The 24,795-nt window shown below is 47.3% G+C and overlaps 2 protein-coding genes and 1 non-coding gene across 8 annotated transcripts in view; 1 reads left to right on the top strand and 2 right to left on the bottom strand.

Moving 5' to 3' along the window:
- Positions 1-1,557: 1,557 nt before the first annotated feature.
- On the bottom strand, positions 1,558-23,353 carry ZNF436 (zinc finger protein 436). Of its 5 annotated transcripts, none has more exons than XM_039230455.1 (4): positions 10,134-10,218; positions 8,752-8,844; positions 7,798-7,924; positions 1,558-5,301 (listed from the first exon to the last, which is right to left on the bottom strand). In XM_039230455.1, exons 2-4 carry the CDS (start codon positions 8,782-8,784, stop codon positions 4,049-4,051), a joined length of 1,413 nt encoding a protein of 470 aa, XP_039086386.1. In that variant the 5' UTR covers positions 8,785-8,844; positions 10,134-10,218; the 3' UTR covers positions 1,558-4,048. The 5 variants fall into 5 exon arrangements, with proteins under 5 accessions (XP_039086386.1, XP_039086394.1, XP_039086416.1 ...); XM_039230463.1 differs by lacking the exon at positions 10,134-10,218 and adding an exon at positions 8,243-8,434 and having other exon boundaries at positions 8,752-9,111; XM_039230485.1 differs by lacking the exons at positions 8,752-8,844; positions 10,134-10,218 and adding an exon at positions 23,118-23,353.
- On the top strand, positions 14,247-14,354 carry LOC120233193. The gene has a single exon (XR_005528749.1). It is a non-coding gene; the product is annotated as a U6 spliceosomal RNA (small nuclear RNA).
- The window catches only part of TCEA3 (transcription elongation factor A3), a 37,622-nt gene continuing 33,498 nt past the window's right edge, over positions 20,672-24,795 (bottom strand). For both annotated transcript variants that reach the window (XM_039230494.1, XM_039230504.1), the window contains 2 exons: positions 22,855-22,926; positions 20,672-20,785 (listed from right to left, as the gene is read on the bottom strand). In XM_039230494.1, the coding sequence (XP_039086425.1) occupies positions 20,777-20,785; positions 22,855-22,926 (81 nt within the window). In that variant the 3' untranslated portion in view covers positions 20,672-20,776. The remainder of the gene's footprint in view (positions 20,786-22,854; positions 22,927-24,795) is intronic.

Raw genomic sequence — 24,795 nt, 5'->3', positions numbered from 1 at the left:
GGGTGGCTCAGTCGGTTAAGCGTCTGGCATCGGCTCAGGTCATGATCTCACGGTTCGTGGTTTTGAGCCCTGCATCAGGCTCTGTGCTGACAGCTAGCTCAGAGCCTGGGGCCTGCTTCGGATTCTGTGTCTCCCTCTCTCTCTGACCCTCCCCTGTTCATGCTGCCTCTCTCTCTCTCCGAAATAAATAAAACATTAAAATTTTTTAAAATAAAAAATCTTTAAAAAATGGAATTAACTATGAAACAACTTTCAGTCATGACAAGGTAATTTTCTTCTATTAGTTTTCCTCCTCAGTTGTGTTTCACTAATGCCCTTTTATCTTGAAGTCTCCCAGACTACTCCACTAGAAATGGGTATCTAACCAATGCTTCAAAAAGTCCATTCCTCCCAGGGCATACTAACTTTTGAAACAGTAGGGAACCATTTAACAAATTATCATTTCACTGCATTCATTGGTGTCCTAACAGCCTGGAGGCAAAGCCCTAACCTGGCCTTTCAGAGAACAGAGGGAAATCTGCTCCATTATAATAATGGCAAAATATTAACATATCAAATACTCTTAGAGGGGGGCTCGGGGTGAGCCAGCATGACAGCTAGCTCAGAGCCTGGAGCCTGTTTCAGATTCTGTATCTCCCTCTCTCTCTGACCCTCCCTTGCTCACGCTGTCTCTCTCTCTCTCAGAAATAAAAAATTTGGGGGCACCTGGGTGGCTCAGTCGGTTAAGCGTCCGACTTTGGCTCAGGTCATGATCTCACGGTTCGTGGGTTTGAGCTCCACGTCGGGCTCTGGGCTGACAAGAGTTCTTTTAACTTTTCCTCCCAGAAATAAAAATTGTTGAACATGTAGCAAGGAAAAATAGAACATTCAAAGATGTTTTAATAAAATCTCTTTTCTTTCCCAAGTCTTGGCTATAGGTTTAATTAAAGTTTTTCTTCCATCTTTGTAGTTTTCCTAAATTTAAACCACTTTGACTACCTTTTAAACCTCTGCCTACACCGGGCCTCCATTTAAAGAAAGATTTCATAAGAGAAAATTGCTTGTTAAGTAGTTTGAAAATTGTGGCCACACCCTAGTAATACATAATCACTGCCTTAGGCAAACTGTGCAACTATGTCATGAATAGAGAGCTTTTGACTATTTCTAAGAGGGATCTGTTCTGGGATTCCAATACTAGTTCAGTAGAAATTGTTTTAGTGTTCTTAACAGATACCCAAAAATATCTCTTTAAGGCAACAAGGCCTCTTTTCATTTTTCCTTTTGGATGTGTTTGTGTTTGACCTTCTCCAAAGCTAACGAGGCACTCATACCAAATATTTCCATGCTGCTTTGCCCCCAACCCAATCTTCACAGGAAACTATCCAAATTTTTGCATCTTCCCAAAATAATGGCAATACCCAGAGGACCCACCAGTGTGTGAAAACAAGGTACTCCCAAATTTCTACCAGAACCTCTGTACAAATGCATCAACGTTAAGACAACTGTGTCCCAATTTTAGTGAATCTGGCGAGAAACCATTTTATGAATCATGCTGGATTACCAAAATAATTCTCAGTGTTTTGATTTTTAAAAATTATACTTTTAATTATAGAATATTGTTAGAATACAGATGTAGATAGACAATAGCATAACTGCGACCAATACCCTACGGCAAACTGCTCTACATACTTACTTGTTCACTCACTCTCCACAACCATAGAAAACAGGCACAAAGTGTTCAAGGGTATGTGCAGAAGCGGCCAGAGACTTGGGAGCAGAAGACATGCAGAAAGCATTAGCAAAGAGAGTCTGATGCGGAAGTTCTACACAAAAGTTCAACACAGCAAATGGGCAGCAGTTGGCGGGAAGAGGAGACAGCTGGTCTGGCCCTTGCCCTTTGAACTTCCCAGCTGGAGTCTACATGAATGGAGAGGTGGCCCCGGGCACTTAAAAGCCTCTTCTTGAGCCACTTACCTCTAAGAAGCCAAAAGCAGCAGCAGAAACAGGTTGGGGTGGGGCAGGAGAATAGGGAGGAAAGAAGGAGTGAGATACCCTTGGGTTGTGAGGATGCTGTCTTCCGTGGCCACTCCAAAGCCGATGCCCATAGTGGCTCACAGAAGCAACAGAACTCTGGTATTTGTTAAAACCATTAACAACACTGATACAGGAAAGGACATATTCAAGTTTAGTCATCAAGAACACGTAAGTCATTCAACAATTAAAATATGGATACCCACAGTCAGATAGATTTTGTACAGGACACAAAACATGCTCCCTGCCCAAGCTGAGTTAGTATTTAAGTAGGAGTGGCAACGGAAAGAAACCTCCTTGATGGAGTGGTGCTGCATTTTGTTCCTTTCAAGGTTGTGTCCCTGCAAAGGATGCAGTCCCACACAGTTGTGGGTCCTAGTGATGCAATGTAGTATACGACCCGAGAGAGACCACTGGCTCCTTTAACACGCCAAGTCCCAAAGAGCTACGGCAAAGTTATTTTTCAAATGTCACAGCACTTACAATAAAGCACAGTAGAAATAGCTTGAGGGCACTCTCAAAAAATATATATTCCTTACTCCACTCCCCTCACACTTCCACCCCCAAATGCCTGGATGAGCATCAACGCCTGGGGTATTTCTTAATTCCTATGTGGACTGAGATAAGGAAAACTGACTCTAACAGGCTTAAATTGGGTCAACTCTCATTTTAACCACAGGGATCTGTAGACTGCAGGATGGAAATACATTCCTACCTAGGTTTATTAATCTCTTCCAACTAGGCCAAAGAGAAGAGTATTCAGTCCGAGAACAGACACTCCACCTATCTGTCCGGTCATTATTTCCCACAATTATCTGATACACATAAACAAGTGCTTAGTTCTGTACAAAGACAGATCTTAAAGGAGAGTGCACACTAGAGCACTAGTGTTTAATGTTTTTCCTTTATAAAAAATGAAAACGAAAGGACATTTCTCACATTGGAGTTGTCTGTAGTTCTGTCACATGATCAACATCATCCAAGAACATGCTAATTCTGTGTGAATTTGGTTTCTGCTACTGGAAAAATTACAGGAATACACGTTTTACTGTACATACACATGCCCTTATGCAAGCCAAGATAAACACTGGGATGTGGCCCTTATCAAATCCTAGAGTTAGCAGTAGAATTGATCTTTAAGGGTCGAAGGGGAAGAACACAGAAAGGAATGGTGGTGTTCCTTGGGGAGGAACTCTGTGTTTCCTTCCCTGAAGTGGTCAATTCCACTTGCTCCTTACACTCCACCGTCAGTATGGTCCTATCTTTCCTTGAAGATACCTTCCTTACATTGTTCCCTACAGTGATCCCCAAAGAAAATCAATAAATTTTGATTAGTGGCAATAACAACAGTGGACAGCTCTTGCTCGTCACCACCATTGATGAGTCCTTGGTCCCCGAACCGTGTCTCATTTTTCCTTTCAATCTGCATCTTTAGTTAGCTTTCGCAAAGACGCAAGCTTTAAGAAAATTAATTAGAAACAATGAGGGAAAAAGTTTTGGTTGTTGCCTTCATCGCGCAGAATCCTGCTCTCAGGGAGATGGAAAGATACAAATGCATATGCAACTCAAGATGTGTGTGCCCAACCACTATGGAGAGTGAATAGGTGTGGCAATTTAGGCAATCTCTTGTTGTTTTTTTCCGAAGCAGCTGTGACCACCCTATTACAGTCCAACATTTCCCCTAGCATAGTTCTCTGGGTCACGGATGAGAGAAATAACTTTCAAAGATTTACTCCATTTCCAGGCCTGAGTATTTACCAGCATTTATCCCCTGGCCTTCAGATTCCCAATTACTTGGGGAGCCTATTCTAATGAAGTACTTCATTAATATTCAGTGAATAAAAATCACTCCTTTGGAGAAGGGGATAACATTCCCAAAGTTGTGGGTCAGAATTTCAGATGGCTTATCTTCTTTGATGTTTCGAACTGTGGCTGACAAGGATATTCACTCTGGTACAAGAAGCTCAGTCTTGAGAGAGCTCTTGGATAGCAAATAAATTTGTATCTTCAAATGAATCATTTCTTATAATTACAGGCCTTAGTCAGTATGAACCCTCTTATGTTTAATAAGAGCTGAGCTCCGGCTGAAACTCTTCTCGCATTCAGTACATTCGTAAGGCTTCTCTCCCGTGTGAACTCTTTGATGGGTGATGAGGTTGGAGCTCTGAGTGAAACCTTTCCCGCACTGCACACACTCATAGGGCTTCTCTCCGGTGTGGGTTCTCTGGTGTTTAATGAGATCTGACCTTTCTCCAAAGCTTCGCCAACACTCATTGCACTCGTAGGGCTTCTCTCCGGTGTGAATTTTCTGGTGTGTGATGAGGTGAGAGCTCCGGCTGAAGCTTTTCCCACAAGCGTTACATTCATATGGCTTCTCCCCTGTGTGGGTTCTCTGGTGCTGAACCAAGTGTGAGATGCGGCTGAAATTCTCCCCACATTCATTACAGTGGTACGGCTTTTCTCCTGTGTGGGCTCTGCGATGGCGCACAAGGTCGGAGTTCTGGCTAAAATTCTTCCCACACTCATCACATTTGTAGGGCCTCTCCCCTGTGTGCACTCGGTAGTGTTTGATGAGATCAGATCTCTCGCTGAAGCCTCGCCCACATTCATTGCACTCATAAGGCTTCTCCCCTGTGTGGGTCCTCTGGTGCTGAGCGAGGTGAGAGCTCCGGCTGAAGCTTTTCCCACACTCCTCACACTCATAGGGCTTTTCCCCACTGTGGGTCCTTTGGTGCTGGATCAGGTGGGACAGCCGGCAGAAACTTTTCCCACACTCGTTACATTTGTGGGGTTTTTCTCCAGTGTGGATTGTCTGGTGCTGAATGAGGTGAGAGCTTCTGCCAAAACTTTTCCCACACTCACTGCAGTCATAAGGCCTTTCCCCAGTGTGTGTTCTCTGATGCTGAATAAGGTGTGAGCTTCGACTGAAGCCCTTTCCACATTCATAACACTTATAGGGTCTGTCTCCAGTGTGGGTTTTCTGATGTCGATTAAGGTCTGAGATCTGACTGAAGGCCTTTCCACAGTGAGAACATATGTGATACCGAATGCCCGTGTGGACATCTTTGTGAACGAGCAGATCAGTGACTTGGTGAAGAGGATAGCTTACCCACTCCTCTGCTGTCAAATCTCCCCACTGTCTTTCTGGTCTATCCCTGCTTTCAAAGCCTTCTTCATTTTCAGGGTTTTCCTCGGTATTTCCAACAGGTCTTTCAGACGCAGTCCCAAATTCTACATCTTCACTAATCTCTTGCTTTGGATTCACTTCATTCTCACTCCTGATCTCAAAATCTGTAATAAAGGGTAAATAACCATAACAACAACATCAACAACCACACCACCAGCAAACACACACACACAATTTATCTACTGTGTACCAGGCATTGTGCCAAGTTCTTTAACCAAATTACTTCAATCACCCTGAGAGTCAGACATTATGATCTCTACTCTATGAATAGTAAATTCCAGACCCCGAGAAGTGACTTGCAAAAAGTTCACAGACTAGTAAATGGTGGGACTAAGATTTAAACCCAGGTTTGTCTGATAATAGTTCATGCTCTGTGCCACTACAGTTAATAGGTCTCTATGAAAACTGTATATTTTTACAATATATTTAAAACATATTGTATTATGTTTAAAAATAAAAGAACCAGAAACAGAAAACATCAGAGACTGTACATTAGAATGTCTGAAAGCCAAGGGCCTAGATACTTTATGTGTGATCATGTTGTGTGTCATGTATGTTCTTAAACTTTCCAACCCTTCATCATTACTGTTATACAACATTTACTAAGAATCTACTGGGGTAAGATGGAAAAAACAAATTTTTGTCTATCTTCATCAAGTCTTAGTTGACAGAAAAAGTGAGTGCCAATGTTACTTGCTTCCTTCCAGGGGCTTTTAATGTGAATAGAGGAGGGAAGGTTAGCAAATGCACAGAACATGGCTCAGAACATCATGGTCATTAGCTAAACACAGCCTTCAAGTGAAAATGAAAAAGAAAACATACAACCCCTGTCTATAAGCAACTTTCTACCAGACACTGTCTTTCCAAGTTATGTTACTAGCACACTCTTCCACCTAGAGGTTACTAGGTATGCTGGGAGAAAAGGGTGCATGGATAAATTAGTTTGGTAAATGGTGCATTCAACATCTCTTCTTAGAATTTCGCATGCCATTTAACACATTAAAGGTTCTGAAGAGTCCTGAGGTTAAGAAGCCTTGTAAATTTTATTTATTAATTTTTTTTTAACTTTTGAGAGAGAGGGAAAAAGAGGGCACAAGCATGAGTGGGCAAGAAGCAAAGAGAGAGAGAGGGAGACAGAGGATCTGAAGCGAGCTCTGTGCTGTCAGCAGACATCAGCTCAATTTGGGGCTCAAACTCGCAAACCATGAGATCATGACCTGAGCCAAAGTAGGACACTTAACTGACTGAGCCACCCAGGCACCCCATACATATTATTTAACACAGTACCAAACTTATTTGGGAAAGGCATTTATTTTTCTGTGTGTGTGTGTGTGTGTGTGTGTGTGTGTTTCCATGCTTCCATCCTAATAAGTACTCCTTGGGCTGGCATAGCCATATAAATTCACATTTCTTTAAGACTCTCACTGCTTGCTTTTGTTGGATTGGGGCGAATATTTGGATTAGAGGCTGCAACACATCTAGGAAAATAAATTTTAGTTGCTTTTCTAAAGGAAAGATCTAAGAATCTTGGAACATCAGGGAGAGCCCAAGTTAAAAAGGAAGCCTCTCCTAGTTGCCTTTTGTTCTGGAAAAGGCTATAGAAATAAAGATTTCAAGAAAAGAATTAGTCCTAATGAATGACAGATGACCTAGTGAACCATATATGGTTGCTAAGTTTAAAAAAATTTTTTTTAATGTTTTATTTATTTCTGAGAGAGAGAAACAGCATGAGCAGGGGAGGGTCAGAGAGAGAGGGAGAAACAGGATCTGAGACAGGCTCCAGGCTCTGAGCTGTCAGCACACAGCCTGACGTGGGGCTCGAACCCACGAATGGCGAGATCATGACCTGAGCCGAAGTCGGACGCTTAACCGACTGAGCCGCCCAGGCACCCCAGTTGCTAAGTTTCACCAATCTTATGAGGAGGCAAAGTGAGTCAAAAGATTTCAGCTCAAGAATATACTGTGGACTCTAGTTACACCCCGGCCAAAGGAGAGCTGAGAGAAGACAGGTTTACAAATCATCAGAACAATTACTTCTCTTCCTAATAGAATTTGTGAGCTCACGGAATTCAGGATTTTCCTGGAACAACGTTTGACACACTCAAAATTTATAATCAACTCTGAAACATCTCTAGGCAGGTACCTGCTCCAGATAAATAAAGGACCTCAAGCAAAGCTAGGGCTCTGAAGACAAAACAAACACAAAACTGTGGCTTTTGCCCTCCCCTGAACCTGGATCAGAACCCTCCTCATCTTCTAGTAAAACCACCATTCACAGGGGCATTTCTATCCTGGCAAGCACCATTATGTCAGACCTGTTCAGTCAGTGATCTGTACAAACAGGCTGGAGAAGGGTAGATGACTCAGGGCACAAGAAATGTGAATGTTTCTAAAATGGGCAGAAGCAGTCTTTCTTTTTGGACACTATGACCTTGACGTTCCCACACTCCACGATTTGCCTGAGGACTCAACTCAAACCTATAGCCAATTTCAGAATGCTCTGAAAACCACACAACTGAATTGTGTTGAAAGAGCTAAGCCATTCTTGGGAGTCTCAAAAAAAACGTGGGTGTGAAGAAAGGCAGAGAATCCTTACTTACCTAGTGAGACGACGTTTCCATAATTCTCCTGCATAACATCTCTGTAAAGGTCCCTTTGTGTAGGGTCCAGGGGTCTCCATTCTTCCCGAGTGAGGTACATGGCCATATCTTCGAATGTCACAGGTGCCTGAAATCACACAATGCTTCCTCATTACTGGGTATCCAGGAGGTTAGTCCCAGTTCTTCTTCTTGAAATTAGAGTCATGGCTACAACTGTTGAGGAGGCAAAAGGTATTAAGTCTGATCTGAAGAGTCCAAAGAAGAAATAAAAGGCAAAAAAAAAAAAAAGAAAGGAAGGAAGGAAAAGAAAAAAGAAAAAGAAGAGGGATCCATTTATCAGCTAACTGCTCTGGTCCCGTGGCCAGATATCCCTGCTCGCTCCAGAACTTTATCCTCTAGCGTTGCTTTTCTCGGAAGACACGTAGCACCTGCCATCACTACGTACCTTTTACTCAGTGCTCCTCTATTCCTGGAGTAGCTGTCTCAGCCTAGTGAAATCTGACAATTCTTTAAGGCCCTGTTCCAGAACCGGCAGTTCTTCAGTGTCCCCTGGCCCCCTGCTCCGCTCCACTCCTCCCTTAGACTCCTGAGAATTAATCACTCCCACTTCGTGGTTCCCACACCACAGCACTTGTTCCTATGACAAATAAAGCTGTTATCACGTTGTACCGCGGTTAGCCGAATGCGTCTGCCTCCCTACAGAATGTGAGCAGGCGGGGAGGGGCCGTTTCATCCATCTTTTGTCTTCCTAGTATTTAAAGGCATACAGCAGGTGTTCAATAAATGCTTGTTTGTGGCTATACTGGCCTGGTACTGAGGTTTCTGGAGGCAGAATACCGAAGCGAGCGAATTACTAATCCCAGGGAATTTCCAACAGGGATTTGCAGAGCAAAGAAACGCCGGGACAACGGTGGGTAAGCACAGGCAGGGTCCGAGAAGCCACCCCCGGCTTACCTGGGACCCAGCCATGAGCAGGGTGGCTGCCATCTCGGGCTCAAGGATTCGCCTCCCAGAAGAGAGAGCAGGAAAAGCAGCTAGCAGACAGCGCTAAAGGAGGCGAAAAGCAGGGCGTGAGGCACAGAAAAGAGGCCCTGCCCACTCCCCAGGGCTGGAGTTCTGGCCGCCAGGCGGGTGGGGAGGGCCCTGGACCCGGGCCGGGTCACTCTCCTCCCTGACCCTCGAGCACGACCCGCCCTCTGTGTCTCCACCACCATAAGGTTGAGGCACTGCCGGAATTTACTAAGACAGCCCCCTAGCTCGAGCCCTCCAGGGCCGAGGGTCAAGTCGATGCTGTCTCGGGGAGGAGGCTCTCAGCCCAGCCCACAGAACGCCTCCGCTCTCCCATCTCGAGGCTGGCCCTTTCCGGCAGCTACCTCAGCCAATCAGCGAGCGAAGCTCGCAAAACGCTCTGCCAATTAGATGCTGAACACTAGGCCCGCCTCTTGTAGCGTGGCTGAGCACCTCTATCACGCCTGCGCCTGTTCCCGTAGCCTGCCGGGAGTTGGAGTTCCATTCCCACGTACAAAGGCCAGTCAGAGGCCAAAAACCAAGGAGGGAAAAGAACAAAAGGGTGAAGAAGGAAGGGCGTCCTCCTCGCCAGGGAGGAGTATCTTCCGCTTTCGTCTCTTGGAGACCACGGCCCGATTAAGCCAGAGGTTGCCCTGCATCTCCTCACGACCTTATGTTTGTCTTGAGTCGGGCCTTAACTTCGATGTCGGGCCTAATTTAGGCGCTGGCTTGTGTTGGGTTCTGCTGGGATTAGCCCTCATTTGACAGCCGGGGCTTGAGAAAAAAGCGGCAGCCGCCCACTCCCCAGGGGAGACTCGGCGGCCGCGCTGGAACTTTGAGCTCCGCCCACGCACTACGTCTCCCAGCAGTGCCTGCGGCACTCTCACCGGGCTACTCAGACTACAACTCCCAGGAGGCTCCGCGCCGCCAGTGCGCTGGCTAGTGGAGTCCGCGGCTTGGCCAGGCGGCGTCCCGGCCCTGTTGCTAATTAACCCTGTAGGGGCATCCAACCTTGTCCTTCTTAAGAGGGCGCCGCTTCATGGGCGGGCTGAGTTGCGCCCAGCAGAGCGAAAGCGAAAACCCGAGGGACATCAGAAGCGAGGCGGAGGGTAGGGCGCATAAGGAGCAAGTCAAGCCCCAGGGCTGAAAAGAGCCATCCTTATCCTCCCTGAGGGCTTGTCTACTAAGAGGATTTCTGAAGGTTTCCTGCACGGATGGGCTCTTGGGCCTCTGAGGGTCTGAGCTGGGCGGGCCCTCAGGATGCTAGCAGTCCCTGACCGGCTGAAGATGGGAAGCCGAAAAACCAAGCTGGGAAAGAACAGACTTACCGCCTGACCCGCAGAAGATCCACTAGGTCGCTGGCTCCAAGATCTGAGAGGCCTCAAACAAATTCCAAATCCGCAGAGTTCTCTGAGACTTTGAGTGTTTGGAAAGATTCTAGAGATCACTGGCAGATCCGGGATATCTATTTCAGACCCGCAGGTAGTTCTCAAACCCCAAGACTTGCAGGCAAAGCCCAGAGATCATAGGCGGGTCCCAAAGACTCGCAGACTCTCAAGCAGCTTAGGGAAACCACAGACTCCTAGCCAGATCCCCGAGACCTCAGCAGCGAGCCAAGAAACACCAGCAGCGGCTAAGCTGCATTCAACTGGAGTTCTTCCGAACGGAAGGACTTGCAGCCTTCCCTTTCCCTAGCCAGGATGAGAAAATTAGACAATGGAAGCCGAGCACTAGGGAAAGCAGGCATTCTGCGCGGGGAAGAGCTCTGAGCCCGCTGTAGCCTTGGAGAGGGAAGTGATGGAAAAAGAATATAGCAGCTTATTAGGGACTCCCACCCTCTTCAAGTTATAAATATCCCCAGAACCTTGGCTACGTGCCCAGAAGCCTGTTGTCTCTAACTTAACAGGAGACTTCTCTGCCTGGGCTGGGAAAGGGGCTTTTCTTTTGTTTTGCAGATACATCCACCCACTGAGTGACTTGAATTCTCCCCCCCCCCAACATGACTCTAGGCTATGCTTTTATTAGTGAGTGTCCTGTTCCCAGTGCCCAGTTATTTATGGTCAAATTACTCAAGTGTCTAAAAAGAAGTAGGACCCTACCCAGCCACGAGACCGACTCTCCCACTCCCACTGCTCTTCCCATCCCCAGCTGTGAGCTTAGGAATTCTTTAGATAGCTCAGAATTGTGCCATCCTACCCCATATGAAATTTATTTGGGTACCACAAAAAAAAAAGAGAGAGAGAAAGAAAAAGGAAAGAAAGAAAAAATAAGAGAAAAAGGAAAGGAAGGAAGGGAAGAAGGAAGAAAGAAAAAAGAAAGAAAGGGAATTGTAGAGGACTCCCAAGAGGGACAGGATCCATAGTGGGAAGAGTGTGGACATCAAGGTCAAACAGACCTGAGTTGGAATCCAGGCTGTCTAGACCCATTACCCTTTCTGTGAAACAGGGCTATCATCCCTAAGGTGGTGGTGGGCACTAAGTGAGATGGCGTAAAGCCCTCCACACAGAATGAACACTCAGATGGGCAGCTGTTATTATTATTAATCCCGCCTTTGGTGGCAGGAGAGACTTCTAGAAAGTCCTTGTGGATATTTTCACTGGCTCAGAAAATCTGGGAAGTCAAAGTGCTGGTGACCTTCACCTCACATAACGTTTCTGCTGGAAATCTAGAGGGAATTGCAAGTTGGGCCACTTTGGTGGGTTCACGCAAATTGGTGTATTGAGCCCATTAGAGCAGAGGTATTTAAGGTTCCCAGAACCCGGCAAGTGGAGGCCTCCTGTTCAGGGAAACTCCTGGGACGCAGAGGGGGCTCGTTCAGATTTTGGCTGAGTAATCGCACCTCTCTAATTGGGCCTAAGGTGAGTTGAGCGCCTGAGCCACTCAGCCCAGCAGGGCTCCCTTTTCATCCCTCTCTGACAGATTGCTTTGTAAACTTCCTTAGGCCTTTCTCCCCCTTGCTCCCGTGCTTTAAGTCCTTCTTTGTCCTCTCTCTGTCCCTTTTATTCCTCAGGCCTGCCTGGGGGCAGGACACGTCTCCTCTCCCGGCCCAGCTTGGCTGCTTGCCTCCTTCTGTGAGTAAGTGCTTTTCTTTCTCTTCACCTGGGACCCTCACGAGGGTGGAGGAGAAGAAAGGCTGAGAGCAAAAGCTGCATTTGGTGCCCTTGAGGAAGAAGGGTAGGAAAAGCAGTGGGTGAGGGGCTTCCTGCTGCAGACTTCAACGGGACTCCAAGGCTTGGGGTTACTGGAAGGAGGTGGCTTCCTGCCCCATTGTTCAGGACTTTGTTTCTCAGGAATACTTATTGTATGTGGATTTTCAATAATTAACTTGCAAAGCTGTACGTGTTCCAATCATTCAGCAAGCACTGAGCACCTACCGCATACAGAAGCCGCAGCACAGCCTATCAGCACGGAAAGGGGCCAGAAGAACCATTTCGCCAGGGTCTCCAAATTTAGACTTTTGACACAGTCTCCAGATAGGGTTATACGTGATGGCGGATCCACTGGCCAACTTGATCAAAGACCGTCTTTGTCCCTAAGCTTGTTTCTCATTAACAGACTGCTAGGCCTGTGGTGCATTATAAATTATTCTATTTCAGTAAATCCTATAATTATTTTGTAAGCAGCACAATTATGCTGTGATTTTTGTGTATTATTAGAAGCATTAATTTGTTAAACATGGAAAAATTTGCCTCAGTATTTATTTGCGAACTTGTTTTGCCATCTCTTCATTTAAAAAAAATTGTTTTAAATGTTTATTTTTAAGAGAGACACTGCGAGTGGGGGAGGGGCAGAGAGAGAGAGAGACAGAATTCGAAGCAGGCTCCAGGCTCTGAGCCGTCAGCACAGAACCCAACGTGGGGCTTGAACCAGGAGATCATGACCTGAGCTGAAGTCGGACGCTTAACTGGCTGAGCCAACCAGGCGCCCCTTCATTTTCAAATATACTAGGCACATCAAAAAAATCAAAGTGTCCTGGGCTACTCTTGACCATCCCTCCTCCTTCCCTCTCCCCCCCCCCCCCCCCCCCCCCCCCCCCCCCCCCCCCCCCCCCCCCCCCCCCCCGGCCAGGAGCAGAGAGGAAGCGTCATCACAGCACAAGGAACTGGCGACACGGGGACACACTGACTCGGAGTCACTGCAATAGTACATGATGAGCAAGTCTGTGCAGAGGAGGGGGCGGACTGATAGCAGAGGGTAGGGGAGGAGGCTTCACAGAGGAGGTGACATCTGAGCTGCCTTGCAAAGACCGTAGGAGTCTCAGAGGTGGAGAAAAGAGGGGAGGGAAAGCATTCCAGTGTTCCAGAACAGCATGTGCGGAGTCACGGAGGCGTGAAAGGACAAAGCTTGTTCCAGGATGGCCAGGACCGTGCATGGCCAGAGGGAAGGGTGTGGGCGTGGGGTGGCCTGGACGGAAGCCGAGCAGGGACAGTCTCTCCTGTCCCCTTGCCTGCCTGTCTCTGCCTTTGGCTGTGGATCGGCAGAGCTGGGATGTACAGATGAGGGGGCGGCCTGGGGGCTGGCCTAGGGTGAGAAGAGCAGATTGACTCTGCAGGAGGAAGGGGGAGTGGGGAGGATTGGGAAGTTCTTTATGAACGCCTGCATTTCAGCTGGTTTTCTCCTGAGAGGATCAACACTTTCCAAAAATGTAAACAATTGCATTAAAAATGTACAACAAACTCACTTAGTATTGTTTAGCCCACTCGATAGGCCCCGAGTGACTGCACATGTCTCTATTCTGTACCAGACACTGCGGGGCGATAGGACACCGCCCTTGCGGTGACTGCAGGGCTGCCGTGAGGATTAAATTCGAGAATGGCTGCAAAACATGGGTACAGAGGAGGGCCTGGCCACATAGTGGCCATCACTGCTATAAGGGAAGTAAAACACATCACAGATGCTCTGTGAGCATATTTCAAGGTAGCTTAGAGTATGAACAGGGGCCTGGGTTCAAGTCCAGATTCTGTCTCCCAGAAGCAAATTACTCTCTGAACTTTGGTATCCTCAGTTTTGTAAAAAGAGTGTAGTAATAACAATTCATAGAGACAGAAAGTAGACTAGTGCTTGCCAGGGTGTCAGGGAGGAGGGAATGGGGAACCGTTCAGTAGGTATAGAGGTTCCTTTTGGCAAGATGAAACATGTTCTGGAGATTGGCTGCACAATGAGGTGGATGAACTTAACACTACTGAACTGTACGTACTTGAAAATGGTTAATTGGGGCGCATGGGTGGCTCAGTCGGTTAAGTGTCTGACTTTGGCTCAGGTCATGATTTTACAGTTTGTGAGTTCAAGCCCTGCATTGGGCTCTGTGCTGACAGCTTAGAGCCTGGAGCTTGCTTCTGATTCTGTGTGTGTCTCTCTCTCTTCCTTTCCTCTGCTTGTGCTCTGTCTCTCTCAAAAATAAATAAACATTAAAAACATTTTTTAAAAAATGCTTCAGATGGGGGCTCATGCTGGCAGCACATATACTAAATTTGGAACAATACAGAGAGAAGATTAGCATGGCCCTGTGCAAGGATGACACGTAGCTCCGTGAAGCATTCCATTAAAAAAAAAAAAAGCCCACCTCACACTTGTCAGAATGGCTAAAATCGGCAACACAGGAAACAACAGATGTTGGCAAGGATGTGGAGAAAGGGGAAGGCTTTTACACCGTGGGTGGGAATGTACACTGGTGCGGCCATTCTGGAAAACAATATGGAGGCTCTGCAAAGAGTTAAAAATGGAACTACCATGACCAGCAACTTCCCTGTTAGGTAGTTACCTAAAGGATACAAAAATACTGATTTGAAGGGGCACAGGCACCCCGATATTTACAGCAGCATTATCAACAATAGGCAAATTATGGAAAGAGCCCAAATGTCCATCGACTGATGAATGGACAAGGAAGATGTGGTGTACATATATAATGGACTATTACTCAACCATCAAAAAGAATGAAATCTTGCCATTTACAATGACATGGATGGAAATAGAGTTTATTACGCTAAGCGAAATAAGTCAGTCAGAGAAAGACAAATACCATAAGATTTCACTCAAATGTGGAATTTAAGAAACAAAATAGATGACCATAGAGGAAAGGGGGAAAAAGAGAGAGGGGGGGAAAAACTATCAGGGACTCTTAACTATAGAGAACAAAGTGAAGGTTGGCGGAGGGAGGTGGGCGAGGGACAGGCTAAATGGGTGATGGGTATTAAGGAGGGCACTTGTGATGAGCACTGGATGTTATGTGTAAGTGATAAATCACTAAATTCTACACCTGACACCAATTTTACCATATATGTTAACTAACTAGAATTTAAATAAAAATTTGAGAAAAGCAAAAAAAAGGTTAAAATTGTAAATTTTATGTTATGCATCTATTATCACAATTTTTTTTTAATTTTTAATGTTTATTTATTTTTGAGAGAGATTGTGAGTGCAAGTGGGGGTGGGGCAGAGAGAGAGGAGACACGGAATCCAAAGCAGGCTCCAGGCTCTGAGCTGTCATCACAGAGCCCGATACGAGGCTCCACCTCACGAACTGTGAGATCATGACCTGAGCCGAAGTCAGATGCTCAACCGAGCGAGCCACCCAGGTGCCCCTTTTATCACAATTTTAAAAAAGAGAGTATGATAACAGTCACCCAGTTCATGGGTCTGAGGGTTGAGACAGTATAAAGTACACCCCTATTACACTAGCTAATGTTTACTAACCAAGTACTTTGTGTCATGTATGATTGTAACGAGTCCTCAAAACCCTCTGAACCAGGTGCTATTACCACCATTTTACGGATGAAAAACGGAGGCATGGAGAGGTTACATAATGTGTCCAGGATATCCAGTTAGTCAATGCTCAATAATTAAAAGATGTTATTGATACTGTGATATAAAGAAATCATCATCATCATCATCATCATCATCATCATCATGGTGGTAGAATGCAGTGTAATTATGAGTCTCACAGCACTGTGCCAGTTCTGAGGAATAGCTCTTGTGGCCAGGGATTAGAGAAGGCTTCACAGAAGTTGTGCATCTGGGGAGGGGTGACGTGGGTGAAGAGGATTAAGATGTACAACGTTCCATCTCTAAAATAAGTCACGGTGATGAAAAGTACAGCATTGGGAATATCGTCAATAATACCATAAGGTGGCACAGTGACAGACGGTGACTACACAGTTAACTGTGGTGGGCACCGAGTAACGTATGGAATTGTCAAATCACTGCGCTGTACACCTGAAACTAATATATGCTGTATGTCAACTGTACTTAAAAAAAAATAGGGGCACCTGGGTGGCTCAGACAGTTAAGCGTCTGACTCAGTTTTGGCTCAGGTCATGATCTCACAGCTTCATAGGTTCAAGCCCTTCATCAGGCTCTGCACTGGCAGCGTGGAGCCTGCTTGGGATTCTCTCTCTGCCCTTCCTCCACTTGTGCTGTCTCTGTCTCTCTCAAAATAAATAAACTTTAAAAAAAAGAAGAAGAAAAAAAAAAGACATGCCTCTGAGGTGAGCCATTGAAGAATGGGTAATAGAAGGATAGAGGTTGGGGGAGGCAGCAGGAATCAGAATAGGCACAGTTTGGAAGATCCATCAGGTTTTGAAGGGCAAATACCTCCCTTAGGCTGTAGCAAAAGGACAGCGGAGGTGGAAGATAAGCCACCCAAGACAGGAGAGGAGCTGTGAAAGTCAAACCAAGGAGTTTGAGTTCTGTTTGACAGCTGGTGGAAATCCAGTGGAGGTGACTGGGGAAACAGTGCCGAGATGCCGGTAGGGGAGGGATGCTTTGAGTTGGGAGATCAGTAAAAGGTCTTGGCATCAGTGCAAGAGAGAGAAAACCTAAATGACAATGTTGCTAGTGATGGCACCGGAGTGAAGGATTGGACAAGGGAGGGACTATAGAATCGGTAACTGACAAAGTAAAGAGAGCAAGGGGAAAGCGTCTGAGATGGTTCTAGGTAGCAAACTGGCTGACAAATGTACAAGACGGAAGAGGGCATTTAAGGATGTGACTATGTGAGTTCAGTTTCAGATTATTTTCTTAACTCTTGTTTTTAAATGTTTATTTTTTTTAAATGTTTTATTTTTATTTTTTAGGAGAGAGAGAGAGAGACAGCGTGAGCAGGGGAGGGTCAGAGAGAGAGGGAGTCACAGACTGAAGCAGGCTCCAGGCTCTGAGCTGGCAGTCAGCACAGAGCCCGACGCGGGGCTCAAACCCACGAACCGCGAGATCATGACCTAAGCGAAAGTCGGACGCTTAATCGACTAAGCCACCCAGGCGCCCCTTAAATGTTTATTTTTAAGAGAGAGAGAGAGAGAGAGATACAGAGTGTGAAGGGGGAGTGGCAGAGAGAGAGAGGGAGCCACAGAATCTGAAACGAGCTCCAGGCTCTAAGCAGTCAGCACAGAGCCTGACGTGGGGCTCGAACCCACAAACCACGAGATCATGACCTGAGCCGAAGTCAGACGCTTAACCGACTGAGCCACCCAGGCGCCCCAGTTTCAGATTATGTGTACTGAGAGGGCCAGTGTATAGAGAGGAGAAATCTAGACAGACACTTAGTGACATTAAGTCTCAAGTTCAAGGAATCCAGGGCTAATGACAGAGATCTGGTAATCTGAATGAGCCTCCTACGAAAGACTTCTCATGGATACGGTCTTTCAGGACCCTTAGAAAATACCTTCTAAGTTGGTCATAAGATCTTGAAAGTACTTTGTTTTCAAGGTCTTTTGGCCATAACATTGCTGGTGAGACAGTCTCTCCTGCATCCCAAGCGTGTCGCCTCAGTGTTTCACCTTACCTGACCTTGTCTTCTTCTTCCTGTAAGGTAGCAGTCTCCACCCCCCGACACACACGCCGGGGATGCCTTCCTGGTAGCAGACGTTCATGCTAACTCCCTTGCCTCTCACCCCCTCCTCTTTGTGACATGGAGGAGGAGATGGGGTTAAATCATGAATCCCAGCCAACGGTCTGTCCAAAGATTGTGTGACACAGAGGAGTGCAGCATGGCCAGTGTGACCGGATTACAAAGGACAGGGGCAGGCCCTGTGGACCCTGCCAAACGCAGTGGGGGGAAATGGAAGGCCTGAAACGGGGTTGGAGAGTGGGGGGCTCTAACACTGCCAGGGTTGTGATGCTGAAAAGCCTATTCTGGTCGGCGCAGTGGAGAGCACGGATTGGAGCGAGTCCAGAGCAGACACAGGAAGACCAGTTGGGAGGATACTGACGTCTGCTGATGAGCACAGTCTGAGGCCTATTCATGCTTCTCTGGGGCCTTTTGTGAATGTGGATGTGTGCTGTGTAGCTGTGCAGACTGGAGCCGACTTGTTTTTCTGCTGTTTAATCTGATTCATCTCCTTTGTAAACAGTAAGGTTATTGAAGGTGGAGATGCAGGTTTTTTTGTATTTTTTTTTTCCTGCTGTAACTCCCTGTAACACCAGGAGCATAATGGAGACTGAGACGGCGACTGCTGAAAACGCCCCATGGTTCCACCTTAAACAGCTCAAAATAACATGGATTGACACTGATATGTTGATACTTGTTGCTTCTGGTTTCTCGACATTTGGATGGAGGATTCAGTCATGAATAGAAAAATCTGGATTATCTAAACCCTTACTCCTCAAAGTGTGGTCTGTAGACCAGCAGCAGCAGCATGATCTGGGACCTTAGAAATGAAAAATCTGGGGCACGTGGCGGGCTCAGTCAGTTCAGGTCATGATCTCACAGGTTTGGAGGTTCGAGCCCTGCATCGGGCTCTGTGCTGACAGCTCGGAGCCTGGAGCCTGCTTCGGATTCTGTGTCTCCTTCTCTCTGCGCCTCCCCCACGCACACCCTGTCTCTCTCCCTCTCTCAACATTTAAAAAACATTTTTATTTATTTATTTTTTTAATTTTTTTATGTTTTATTTATTTCTAGGAGAGAGAGAGAGAGACAGCGTGAGCAGGGGAGGGTCAGAGAGAGAGGGAGTTACAGACTCTGAAACAGGCTCCAGGCTCTGAGCTGGCAGTCAGCACAGAGCCCGACGCTGGGCTCGAACCCACAAACCGCGAGATCATGACCTAAGTGAAAGTCGGACGCTTAATCGACTAAGCCACCCAGGCGCCCCTAAAAAACATTTTTAATTAAAACATTTTAAAAAGAAATGAAACACCTCACCCTCCCCCAGACCTGCTGAATCAGAATCTGCGTTAAAGTTTTTTTTTTTTTTACCATTTATTTATTTTTGAGAGACAGAGCAACAGAGCATAAGCAGGGGAGGGGCAGAGAGAGAGAGAGAACAGAATCCGAAGCAGGCTCCAGGCTCTGAGCTGTCAGCACAGAGCCCCATGCAGGGCTCGAATTCATGAACCGTGAGATCATGACCTGCTGAAGTTGGCTGCTTAACCGACTGAGCCACCCAGGCGCCCCCAGAATCTGCCTTTTAACATGACCGCTGGGGATTCCTATCCACCCTGAAGTGTCAGGAGCACCTGGCTCGGGAAGTGACACCAATACATACTTCCGTGGGTCACACGTGTGCCTCAGGTACAGCACTTATGACACCCTGTGCGTCAGGGAGCACTGCCTATGATTCCTCTCCTCGCCAGGCCTGGAATTCCTGGAAGGAAGGGGCTGAGCACTGTGTATGACTCTGGAACTTTCATAGCATTGAGCACAGGGGCAGGGAGCAGAAGACCAGGGTTTCGGTCCTGGTGCTGCCGTTTACAAGCTCTGTGTGTTTTCCTTCCGTGGGAAGATTTTCGGTCCTTCCAGAGGCCCTAACCTCAATCTGACTGTCGCCAAGCTGAAGGCGGTGGCAGATTTCCACGGACAGTTTACTTACAGGGTTCAGGTATACGAGGGGGCACCTGGTGGGCGGAAGGGGGAAGGCAATCATCCATTCCCGGAAGATGCCAGGGCTTATAAGGAGCTTGGGCTGAAGTGACTCCCCACAGCTGCTGTAACAGTGAACCGAGGCAGATGAAAGCAGTGGCCTCTGCACAATGACCCTGTGAAGTAGGCACTCGTGCCACTCCTACATTTACAGGTAAGAAAGTGGCCCAGAGAGGCTAAGTGACTTTCCCAAGGTCCCCTGAGTTTGCAGGCCCTTGGACTTGGGCTATTTGAGGAAACACAGGGTCTAGGATGCTCTGCCTGGGGCTGTCAGAAGGCCAGAGAGAGCCAGAGACTGAGACCCTGGACATGCTCACCAGACCTGCTCACAAGGCTTTTCCAGAAGGTTCCAGCATTGCATAAAGTTCCTATCGGCATAAAATGCAAGCCAACATCACCGCGGGAGGAGCACTCCAAGGCTCCTTGTGCCCTGTAAGCTGTGAAGCGTACGTCGCCCGGGCCTGGGAAGGCTCTGGGTGATCTCTGGGGGACCGCAGAATGCAAAGGCATTGCTGTCCCTTCGCTCAGAAAGCCTGAGCTCAAGATGATCTGCTCCCCACCTAGAGGGACCAGGTCTGGGGTCCTTAAAGGTGCCCAAAGCCAGCACAGAATAGGGGATAGCAGAGAGTCTGGGAAGAGATAAGGAGTAGGGAAGAAACCTTTCTATCCGGTGCGGGAGTCCCATCTGCCTCCGCTAAACTGTGTGCGTGCTGTTCCGCACGTGTGACTCTGGAGGGTGGGAGGGAAGATTTGTATCCGGCTGGTATTTTTCAATTTGTAAAAAGCTGAGAGGTTGGGATGTGAGGGGAGCGCCTCGAAGCAAAGGACTGCCAGCCCACCGTCTAAGACACAACCCCTCGGGCGTGAAGCCTCTGAGCTCCCGCAAGAGGTCTGTCAACACAGATTCTTAGCATCACACCCCAATGGCGCTACCCCATTAGCGTATATTAATACCTGACTATTAATATGCAGAAGACTTCCCCCTCTGATCCCTAAGACCCCATTCAGAGTTCAGCATTTTTCTTCATCTTAATTTTTATTATTTTCTCCAGCTAGATTGGCTTAGTGCTTTCTCTTTGTTCTTCCTCACCTTGTTCACTGAAATCCTGGCTGGCGGTGCCATCAGCAGAACTACAAAATCAAAAAGGCAGTAACACTTTAGAGCTTTCCCTGTGTGGCCCAAGGAGGCCGGGGGCAGGGGGAGGGTACGTGAAAAAGAAGGTAGTATCTGGAGCCACACAGACCATAATCCAAATCCCAGTTCTGCTGCCCAGGTAGGGATGGCCTTGAGCCCAGTGAGGTGGGCTGTGTGGCCTTGAACAAATCACTCATCTGTAAAATGGGATCAAAATGCTGGCCAATGCAAGAAGATAGCAGGTAATAAATGAATGGAAATTTGATGCCAGATAAGTGGTGAGCTTTTAATTCATGGTCCAAAATATCACTGTGATTACTACTAAGCCTCCTACATGGCAATGGACACTACCTGAAAATGTCAGAAGTCAAATACCTACCACCTCTAGTGGGCCCTGCCTTTCCAACTAATAGAGATGAGGGCCGGGGAGCTGGGTTCAGAGCATGCAGAATGTTCTTTTTCTGACTGTAAGAATGATAAGAGCTACCATTTATTGAGCTCTTTCTCTGGGACAGGCAATATTACAGCCTCACCATCCCGTATGAAGTAGACACTATATATCACTCCCACTTTTACAGGTAAAGAAGCAATTCAGACAGGTTAAGTGACTTACTCAAACTCCCATAATACTGGTAGGAAACAAATGGACTATGGTAAGAGTGGTGGTTTCTATGTGTCAGTATATATGTGCTCAGGGCTTTTTTTTTGTACAGTTGTACAGGTTGTTCACTGCACAAGATAGCCTGGTCACTGGGCAAGTTGGAGCTAAAACTTAGCTCCTGCTCTGTTTGCCTAGCTCTGTACCTTGGATCAAGGCTGTGTCTACTTAGAGGCAGGGAGACCTTTTTCTGGCTTGACAAAGATACCACATGAGCTATCAGAAGCCCTGTTAATGCCGTATTTGTATTATTCTCAAATCCTCAAATTAATTATAGAATAAAGGAAAAATACATAATCATCTGGCTTTTACCTTAAAAAATATAGCAGTTCTAATGAGGCCTCAGGGCTATGAAGGCCCTTAGTAAGGTTGCAGAAAATGCAATCAATCAGGAATTTGGAGTATTGTCTGTCAGTGCTCCAAACTGTCTGGCTTTATGCTCCCCATGTATTTTTCAGTAGCTCAATTCCCTCACCTAAAAGTGAGAGTATTACTGTAAGGAATATTTCTCATAGTTGTCTGTAAATTGTATGTGCATATGTGATCATTTCACATCAACCATGGGAGAAAGGCATTATCATTTCGCTAAGGGAGGTGAGTGACATGCTCAGGGTCACACAGCGAGTAAGGCAGAGGTGGACCTAAAACTAGGGATCCCAACTCCCAGTCAGTCTTGGACTCCTTGCCAAGTACCTTAGAACTTTCAGGGCACCTGCAGCCTGCTGGGTGGCCCAGGCATCATGCAGGGCACATGCAAGTCAGATGCTACTGGAAACTGACATTAATCACATGACCACACTGAATCTTTTCAGAAGAAGACGTGGCAGGAAGGAGCACTCTGGTAGGAGTCTTTGCTTGGCTCCCATGCCCAAAAAGAAAACCTCTGCCTTTGCAAGGGCTGGAACAGCCCAGATTACAGTCTTGGGTAATGTAGAGCTTTGCCAGAGCTGTCTTATGAAGGGAAGATGACCTGGGAGCGTTTGGTGGCAATGCTCCCCCCCAACCCCCCAGCATTGTGATCATCCCTGGCTGTGGCAGCCTTCAAAGGAAATAGCATCTGTGAAAGAACTCTGCAAAGAGGTGTGGCCCAAATGCACAGTGCTATTGTTTTTCCTCCCCTCTGTGGATCTCGGGAGGCTGACTGCAAGTCTGCTCAAATGACAGACTTGCCCATCCTGTGATAAAATGCGGGCGGCTGCTCCCACCCCAGCTGGGTGCCTTCCAAAACAAAAACATGCACGTGCACTCTCTCCCCCTCCCCAGCAACCACCCGCCACTATCTCCAGCTCTGCAGACCCGCTCTGCACAGGCTGGGAAGCCCCCCTTCTCGGCTGTGGGTATAGTACTCCTTATGTGGGGCAGCAGCTGTGGATGACAGGGGAGGGAGAAAGTTATGGACATACAGACCTTCCAGCGATTGCCACACTCATTGCATAAGACAAAGGTAGTCATGGGCTCATCAGCACTGCGTGTCTGCACCTGAGAGAGAATGGGGCTGCTCAAGAATTCACACCTGTGCTCTAGGACCTGCTGTAGCTCCCACTGTCTGTAGCAGAAGGTCCAAATCCCAGAGCTTGGCACTGTTATTCCCGCCCCCCTTCGGCAACTCCCTCATCACCGAGAGCAGCATATACATACTTCCCTCTCCTCTCTCCGGTCCATCAGCTCACCTCTAGTGCCGCGCTGGCTCACCCAAGCCTCTGCACTTTCACTTTTGGTCTCCATCCTTCTCAACTGAACTCTCTTCTCTTGCCTCAAGGCTCATCTCCTACAGGAATTATTTCCTGACTCACCTCTGGACACACCCTAGTGGCAGTGCCTCGCTGATCAGAGCTTGAGTGAGCTGGGAGCCCCCTTAAAGATGATCTAGTTCATTCCTTATTTTAGAGTTGCAAGAATTGAGGCCCAGACGGGGCACCTGGGTGGCTCAGTCGGTTAATCGTCCGACTTCGGCTCAGGTCACAATCTCATAGTTTGTGGGTTCGAGCCCCGCATCAGGCTCTGTGCTGACAGCTAGCTCAGAGCCTGGAGCCTGCTTCGGATTCTTTGTCTCCCCTCTCTCTTTGACCCTCCTGTGCTCACGCTGTCTCTCTCTGTCAGAAATAAATAAAATATTAAAAAATAAAAAAATTAAAAAAAAAAAAAGAATTGAGGCCCAGAGAGGAAAAGGAATTTGAAGATCACTGGATCATTGGGACTAGTTAATAGCATGGTTTCTAGTTTCTCACCCCTTTAACCAAACCATGCAGATGCCGGCACCGGGCTTCTCACAGCAGATCTGGGTGAATTTCCAGATTTAACAATTGCTGTTCTGATTTTCTACAGCTGACCCTGGATGACCATGACATGTCACTTTGCCGATACTCGGCTGTGAATGTGATGTGAGCTGGGAGTCTGTGCAGCGGGAGGTAGTTTCCCGGCTCATGAGGGGGCCCGGCAGTGGGCCAGGAGCACCCGGCTTAGCACAGCTTCCTTCCTGGAGAGCAGTAACCCCTGAAGGAAGATAACACTGGGGCTTCTCTGTGCAGAGAGAACTCTGCTTACGGGCAGTTTACTTCTGGCAGGGGGTACATCACCCCACAGGAAGCACATCACTCCACGTGGAAATGTGCTTGGGCGGAAGCAGGAGGCTTGCAAAAACATCTCTGAATTCCTGAATGGGAATTCTTTGAGAGGCTCCTCCTGAATGGCAAGGCCAGCTGTATGTCTGCCGTGGCCAAAGATTCCCGCGGGCAAAGTGCTCTTGCTAAATCTTGGCATGCCCAGCAGATGAAGGAATGAATAGGGTTCTAACGTGACTGGGTACAAATTAGAACCCAGGACCACTGGGGCCCCCAGAACACAACATGTACAACCCGGAAACAGAAGGCAAGTCTTGGGTATTCAATCTTTCAGAGAAGGGGCTTCCCCAGCCTTCTGAATTCCCCATGCAGGGGTCTTCACCCTTAGGGCTTGGGGCTAAATCCTCTAAGCTTTAGTCACCGTGTTGGCTGTATTGAAGTCAAAAAAGTCTGGATCTGGGTTTATTACTGTCTTTGCCATTTATGACTGTCTTGGCCATCTTGGCCAAAGCTGTGAAACCTGACCCCTGTGGGGCCTCAGTTTCCCCGTGTATAGAAGGAGAGAGCTAAGTTTTCTATCACTAAGTGTCTTTCCAACCATTCCATTTATGACTCTGCTAAAGTCTAAGCCGGGTAAGCAACTCCTCTTCTTGTTTAGGGCAGGCCAGAGTGTGCTGGCCATGCCTCGTGAACACGCCTCTAGGGGAGTCCATATGCAGGGGGACATTTTCCAGAAGCCACGGGTGCATCATGTCGGCATTCGGAGACGTGCCCTTCTCTCTGCAGC

Source organism: Hyaena hyaena, unplaced genomic scaffold, assembly GCF_003009895.1.
Source record: "Hyaena hyaena isolate Hyena2069 unplaced genomic scaffold, ASM300989v1 scaffold_3, whole genome shotgun sequence".
In the NCBI taxonomy this organism is placed as follows: Eukaryota; Metazoa; Chordata; class Mammalia; order Carnivora; family Hyaenidae; genus Hyaena; species Hyaena hyaena.
The sequence above is the reverse complement of the archived record's forward strand: the minus strand, read 5'-3'. Positions and strand labels throughout refer to the sequence as shown.